This window comes from Adelges cooleyi, unplaced genomic scaffold, assembly GCF_023614345.1.
Source record: "Adelges cooleyi isolate 19-005CV unplaced genomic scaffold, UGA_ACOO_1.1 ACOO_flye_CR_arks_rails_tigmint_CR_PRNA_123, whole genome shotgun sequence".
Classification (NCBI taxonomy): Eukaryota; Metazoa; Arthropoda; class Insecta; order Hemiptera; family Adelgidae; genus Adelges; species Adelges cooleyi.
This window is the reverse complement of record NW_026095777.1, coordinates 146,449-155,069: the sequence shown is the minus strand read 5'-3', so window position 1 is coordinate 155,069 and position 8,621 is coordinate 146,449. Positions and strand designations below refer to the sequence as shown.

Genomic DNA, 8,621 nt, shown 5'->3' with positions numbered 1-8,621 from the left:
ATTCGTGTAACGAATACACGAATGTTCTATTCGAACACGTACGAATTTTCGTGAAAACGGGTATTCGACTAACGAATGTTCGGGTATTCGTGAAAACGGGTATTCGAATAACGAATGTACGGGTATTCGTGAAAACGGGTATTCGAATAACGAATGTACGAATATAGTGAATTGTTCACATGGTTACGCCATAGCACACACAAGTCTAGAATATAAGTAAAAAAAATCGGTAAAAATTAATATCTTTCTAATTTTACTTTGAAATACTTCATAGTAAATTAACTTATACATTTTCAGGGTTGCAAAATTCAAATGTAATGCCTATGTTAAAATTTACTTCTCATTTAGAGGGGTTAAGGGTGTTTTTTAAAAGAGTACAGAGTTAATAATTATATTGCCAAAAGGGGCACCTTTCATGTACACTTTTTATCAATAATAATTTTTATTATCAAGATATTATTTAAGACTAGTTATCGATAAAACAAAATTGTAAGTACCTAGGGACCAAACTATTGGAGATGTCTTCAAAAATATATGTTATACTTTTAGGATGATTAAAAAAACCTGTTTTTACAGAAAACATATTCAGGGAGAGATTCGACCCCCAAAATCCCCCCCCCCCCCAAAGATAGCTTCATAAAATGTAAAATAAAATATAATGTATTATAAATGTAACCATTAATGTTTAATAATAATAAAGCTTTCATAGTTTTTGTAAATTTGTTTTTATATTCATATTTTCTTGCAATCGTTGAATTTTGCATTTTATAACAATTTATAAATTTGTCTTTATTTTAGGAAAAATGTTTTTTTATTGTGTAAATAATTTTTGTCACCCATTATTACATTCAAATATTTCTGTCAGGGAATGCAAATTTGTAATGAATTTGGTTTATTTAGAGGATTAAGACGATAATTGTAGATTCAAATCTTAATTATATCACTTATTGATATTTTGAGTTATTCTTGTCACAATTATTATATTATAAATTGTTTATTTAGTAGTGAAAATTATATTTGTATTTTTTTTCTATGATTTTTTGTAGGTAACGTTATTGTTTATTAAGTTCATATTTGTTATTAATGAAGTATAATCAAAATTATATAATTTGTTATTTATGATAAACATTATATTATATATGACATAAAAGCTGGAATTTTGTAATTATTTACTCAGGTTTTTTTACTGAAATTAAAATGATATTGAATGATTAAATTATGTTATATAATATAAGTATTATTTACAGTTTAATTTTTATAGACTCACACTTTATTCAAAAAAATTAGTTAAAAAATAAGACCCTGTAAATTATAAAAAATATATATACATAATACATATGTATTTAATAAGGCTAAATCAAAGACAACCTACATATATAATCAATTCTATATTAAATAAGTGTACTCGGAATTTATAAAACAATAATAAGTAAATGGCGATTAAGTTACAAATATACAATTACACGAATATACTAACACACTAATATACGAAAACACGAATATACGAATGTACAAATACACGAATACACGAAAACACGAATATACGAAAACACGAATGTACATATACACGAATACACGAAAACACGAATACACGAACTATATGAACTTAAACACGAACTATTCAAAAGTTCGAATACACGTATTTTCGTGTACACGTGAAATAAGAAGCTCTAGTAATAACGCATCTGAACTTTGAATGACAACAATGTTATTTAAGTTTGAAAACACTAAATCTAAGGTAGAATCGGTTTTATTATGTATCGAGTTAAATTGACGAAAGTTTAAGCGCGCAAAGTTTTCAATAATCACTAGCGATTGCGGTGACAACGGCCCGTCCACTGACAGACCAAGCGAGTCATTACTGATGTGAACGTTTGGTAAATTATAGTCTCCGATAAGCAATATGTTAGCATTATCACCACGATCAGATAAAATCCACTCTACCGTTTGAACATGAGATAAGTACATGTCTACCACGCACAAAGGAGGTAAATAAACAGAACCGATAATAAGTTTAGTGTTGTAAGAATTTACCGATATAAATAGTTGTTCGACATTATTGAACGGAATAGATATTAATTCAGCAATATACTTTTTACTTACACAAATCATAACTCCACCACCTCTATTTTGAGAACTAGTATTAATATTTCTATCAAGCCTAAATATATTATAATTATAAAGGTCTAGCTCGTCATTTGAGATCTCATTATTTAACCAGGTTTCTGTAAAAACGAGGTAATCATAGTCATAGCAAGGAACATTACATCTAAGTGAATTAAGTTTAGTTCTCAGACCTCTAACATTTTGGTAATAACCCACAAAAGATTTAGACAGAATTATAATTTACAAAAGAATTATATTTATTTATTAAAGGAGCGTTGGGGCGGCTAATTAGTTTTTTTTTTCGATAGTTGAGGGCAACCGTTCACGTATTTAATAAACCATCCTTGTTCACCAGTAGACTTTTTGGAGTTGATAATCGACTTCATTTCGAATAACACAGACCGTTAGTATTGAGTCATATCCGTTGAAATTCCAACATGTTTCCATTGAGCGGAATTATTGAGTTTAGACTTACATTTCAAAACAGAATGTACATCTTGGGTACTGGACAATTCAACCAAAATAGGTCTAGGCTTCGATCCGATTTTTCCGATTCGAATTATTTTAGAGATAGATACCGAAACTGACAAAATATGTAGTAAACTATTTATAGTCTGAGATAAATTATCCGGTGTTTCATTTACATTATCAGAAACATTGAAAAATAGTAAATTACGGTTTCTAGAGATTCTTTCCTCAGATTCTTTCACAATATCGACAGGTGCCAAGGATTGAAAACTGATTGGTTTAGATTCTAGATCCTTTATTTTTAGCTGAAGAGACTCAACATCGGCTTTTAATGTAATGTTTTCATTTTTTAATGCCAAAACCTCCGAAGATAAGTTGTCGATTTTTGATAACAATACCTCAAATTTGTCGTTATATTGCGAAAGCTCAGACTGTATGTTGGATAATTTAGAGTCGTGACCAATTTGCATATTTTTCAAGTATGCAATAATATCAGAGACAGAATATTCCGTTTTCTGCGGTAGCACAGGTTTTTTGACGGGTGTATCATTCCTATTAGGATTAGGCATAGCTGCAGTATGGAGAGGAAAATTTATGAGAAGATGTAATATAGTTTTAATTTAAACGAATTAATAATAAATTATTATAATCTAGGTAAAAATAGCGCACACAACAATCAACATAACGAATAATACTATCGATAACGAAGGTATGCGCGCGTGCCTCTTGAACGACGGTCACTGTTACAGATACAAGAGCAATGTCAATATTTTCAGTGTTTAAGAAGTTTTCAAGTTCTTGTTTACGCAGTACTAGCCCGTTGGCGTTTTACGCTATGATCCGCAATTGTCGGTTAATTTTTTTTTCTTTTGCTCGTTGTTCTTAGCTTTGGACTGGTTATTATTTTCTAACCTATCCAATCTAGAAGTAACATTGTCTTACGTTTTTGTTATATTAGTCACAGCGGATAATACCTTTATTAAGGAGGTATCATTATTTTTCTGCTGTTGATGTAAAGGCTTTTGTGTCGTCTTCTGTTGGGTACTAGAAAAACTAGCCGTTTGAGGATAGGTATTATTCGTGGTTACTTTGTAACTGATTTTTGCTGAATACAAGTACCGCTGTTCTGACACTGTACCGCAGTTGTCTTCTTTGGATGCACTCGTTCTTCAGCCTTTTTGGAATTGTAGAAAAGAATATTGAAATATAATTTGTATTAAATATTGTATAAAGCGTACATTGTTTTGTTTTTGTATATTCGTCTTTTGTATATTAAAATTTGAAAAAGTGACTCATTGTAGGTAGTTGTATGGGTCTTATTGAAAATACTGTATTTTAGCTGAATATGATTCAAATTGGTAAAATTGTATAAAATAATTACTTATATTAAACAAAATATGGGGATCGGGGTGATTTAAATAGAATAATTATTTTGTTTATGTAATATAAAATTGGGTAATTGTTAGGTTAATATTTTTGTTGCTGGTTTTGTCGAGATTAATGTGATCGATTTTAGTATCCTTGTTTCACGATTTCTTCTCAGTTTATTCTATCTACAGTTCTTAGTTACTCTCAAATGACAGTTTGACATTAGATGCAAGCAATTTTATAAAACAATTATGATAAATACTTGCAATATTTGTATATAACTTTGGAATATTTTAAATATTAGGCATTTTATTTTTTACCGAAATTGTTTATTACTAACGTATTGTTTGCTCCTTCTCACAGGTTTTTTGGAAACATGTATCGTTTTGTTTTTTTACAAATAACATTGCCTTTTGCGTCATACTTTAATATAATTGTTCCTATTATATTGTATGAATAAACTTGCTAAATAATTTATATTATGTTCATTTATATTTTTTTCTGTACATTTTTATATTGTGTATTGTAGTTTTCATCGTCTATCGTATAAGTGTGTTTCAGAATAACAAAAGTTAATTAAAACATTATGCAGAAATCTACTATTTTTATAATAGTTTTCATTATAATGGGTAATTCTTATTTGTATTTTTTGTTTACAATACATTCTTAGGTTCAATACTATAATTACTATAATTTTATGGCTTCTAAATTCTAATTAAATGACAAATTATGTTGAAAGGAGTTAACGCCATGGAGAAATTATTTTTATTTCAAAATTATGTAAACGAGTATGAATTTATATGGAAACCTTATTTTATTATTTTTATTTAGTCACACATGGTCGACCATATCCAAGTATGCTTATAAATTATATACTTCTATACATTTTACATGCAATTGTATACAAGTTTTCTATTTAACTTGTACATCTATTGTATAATATGACCGTGTAGTAATAATTAATATACACCTAAAAGTAGATAACAGTACCATTACAGATTGCATTCTTTATATACGTTGGTTTTTGGAGTATTTACACGGTAACAAAAGTAAACAAAATATTTGATAAAAAAAATGATTTATTTATTCTATAATGAAAAGCTACAGCCAGCAAAATATTAATACGTGTAATAAAGGATATCTAATCAACTATTATACTGCTATAAAAAATGATGTCATTTTTTTGATGTTAAATCGTAATTTTTTTTTGTTGGTTAGGTAAAAAAAATTCGATGGAGTCACAAAAGGACCCGGGTAATTTCACGTGGTTTTATATTATTACAAGGGCCAAAACGTAAAATACGAATAAACTTATGGAGCACTCCTCCCCGGAATTTTTTGATACTTACTTTATGTGTCTGTTCCGACGAAAGGAATCAGTAAATCAATTTTTGTTCGTTTATTTTGAACCTTTTTATGTAATTAAATGATCATATTTTTAGTTTTTTCCTTTAACCTTTTTTTTAATCATTTTTTTATAGTATTTTGAACAAAAAGAAAAATGTTAAAAATTAGTTTCTTTTGTAAAATAATTGATTTTTATTCGAGTTAAGTCAGCAAATTGAGTTTATAATTTTATACTTTTAGTAGGACCAAATTTTTAACAACACAGTCAAACTAAAAATAATAATAATATATTTATTATATTCTACCATTGTTTTCGAAAAATATCAGGAATATTTGAAATATTGGAAAATGGTTTCATGCAACGCTAACCAAAATTGTTTATTGCTATTCAAATGTTTTATCCACTCACGTGTTTTTTTAGAGATATAACCGTTCTATTATTTCCCAAATAACATTGCCATTTGCGTCATACTTTAATAATACTGTTGCTGTATAGTTTGATAAACATTTGTTAAATAATGTATGTTATATATTTCTATATTTTTTTGACACATTTGCTTCTAATTTTAGTAATTGTACAAGTTTTTAAAATGACAAACTAAAAATTAGAATTATTTTAGAAAAAAGGGTTTTATCCATAATGAATTATCTGTATAATTTTCATTTGTTTGCAAAATATTTGATAAAATAATGATATATTTATAATGAAAAGGTGATCTCCCAAAAATACTAACACTAAAAGAAATGGCGGAGTTACAAAGGAAACAGGGTAATTATACGTTTTTTTATACAATGTAGAATAATGTGTGTATATCTAAAGAATTAAACTTAATTTCAAATATATGCATACAATATTTTGAAAATGTTTATATTTCTAAACAGAATATTCATTCATTCATTTTATATTTCTAAGCATCCATTGTTAGTCCTGACTACAATTATTGTCGCAATAATGGACAATTTGACTACCTTAAGTTTAGACGAGAAATATTAATAATTATCAAATTGCTTGTCACATATATTTCAAGATGTATTTGAAAATAAATTTAATTCATTAGAAGAATATATATTATTCTACATTGTGAAAACAGTATCATACAACAGATAATTAAAGGTTTTTTTACAATCACTTAAAGTTTGCAAAACATTAATTTAATTTGCATTACATGTTGGTTTAGATAATAGACTGGTATATGTCCAAATAGGTACACCCTATATAGTGTAATAGAATAGAAATCATTCTTTATCTTTCTTCGAGTGCTATAATGTGTAAATACAAAAGCAATCCACAAAAATTAAAAATCTTTCTCAGAGACAGTCGAACGAAAAATAGTTTGTCATACATATCTTATAAACTATTTCATAATAGTATTAGTTAATTTGAATTCCACATATTTCTCTATATATATATATATGTATAGATATATATACATAGAGAAATAATAATATATTTTTAACAATATATTGTTAAAACTATATTTTCTAAAAAAAAAATTGAAATATGGAAATTTTAAAAAGCATATAGTTTACTTTTAGATATTTAAAAAGTAATATTTAAATTTTTTTTTAAACATTATAGAGATAAAAGTTATACAGTATACTAAACCAGAAAGGTCTATAAAATTCAATAGGGGTTTAATTTTTTTATGTAAAAGTTGCACTAAAGTACAAAAAAATTGTTTGATACTCACTTTGTGTGTCTGTTCCGATAAAAGCAATATTTTTCTTCAGTAAATTAATTTTTATTCGTTTATTTTGAACCTTTTTATATAATTTAATGATCATATTTTTAATAACACAGTCAAACTAGAAATTAATGTGCCCTTATATTAACCATAGTTTTAGTTGGAAAACTTTGTATGTTTTGGACAGTAACTTAATTACATTAATTTAAAGATTTAATATAATATTAGATACTTCTACCCATTGTTTTCGAAAAATATCAGGAATATTTGAAAACGCTAATCAAAATTGTTTATTGCTATTCAAATGTTTTATCCGCTCACGTGTTTTTTTAGAGATATAACCGTTCTATTATTTCCCAAATAACATTGCCATTTGCGTCATACTTTAATAATACTGTTGCTGTATAGTTTGATAAACATTTGTTAAATAATGTATGTTATATATTTCTATATTTTTTTGACACATTTGCTTCTAATTTTAGTAATTGTACAAGTTTTTAAAATGACAAACTAAAAATTAGAATTATTTTAGAAAAAAGGGTCTTATCCATAATGAATTATCTGTATAATTTTCATTTGTTTGCAAAATATTTGATAAAAATAATGATATATTTATAATGAAAAGGTGATCTCCCAAAAATACTAACACTAAAAGAAATGGCGGAGTTACAAAGGAAACAGGGTAATTATACGTTTTTTTATACAATGTAGAATAATATGTGTATATCTAAAGAATTAAACTTAATTTCAAATATATCTTAAAATATATGCATACAATATTTTGAAAATGTTTATATTTCTAAACAGATCATCCATGTATTAGTCCTGACTACAATTATTGTCGCAATAATGGACAATTTGACTACCTAAAGTTTAGACGAGAAATATTAATAATTATCAAATTGCTTGTCACATATATTTCAAGATGTATTTGAAAATAAATTTAATTCATTAGAAGAACATATATTATTCTACATTGTGAAAACAGTATCATACAACAGATAATTAAAGGTTTTTTACAATCACTTAAAGTTAGCAAAACATTAATTTAATTTGCATTACATGTTGGTTTAGATAATAGACTGGTATATGTCCAAATAGGTACACCCTGTATAGTGTAATAGAATAGAAATCATTCTTTATCTTTCTTCGAGTGCTATAATGTGTAAATACAAAAGCAATCAATAAAAATAAAAAATCTTTCTCAGAGACAGTCGAACGAAAAATGGTTTGTCATACATATCTTTTAAACTATTTCATAATAATATTAGTTAATTGGAATTCCACGTATTTCTCTATATCTATTGTTAAAACTACATTTTCTAAAAAAAAAATTGAAATATGGAAATTTTAAAAAGCATATAGTATACTTTTAGATATTTAAAAAGTAATATTTAAAAATGTTTTGAAACATTATAGAGATAAAAGTTATACTAGACCAGATAAGTCTATAAAATTCAATAGGGGTTTAATTTTTTTATGTAAAAGCTGCACTAAAGTACTAAAAAATCGTATAAAACATAATTCCTATTTAAACTCGTTTAATTTGTATTGTTTTTAAATACTATTATGTCAATTTAAAGTTAGCAAACATTAACTTATATGTATAATTTGTTGTATTATAGCTGTCGATAAAAAGCATTCAGG

The 8,621-nt window shown here is 26.3% G+C and overlaps 1 protein-coding gene across 1 annotated transcript; it reads right to left on the bottom strand.

The window, feature by feature from the left end:
* Window positions 1-2,510: 2,510 nt before the first annotated feature.
* On the bottom strand, window positions 2,511-3,044 carry LOC126847869 (uncharacterized). The gene has a single exon (XM_050588283.1). It carries the CDS (start codon window positions 3,042-3,044, stop codon window positions 2,511-2,513), a length of 534 nt encoding a protein of 177 aa, XP_050444240.1.
* Window positions 3,045-8,621: the final 5,577 nt, after the last annotated feature.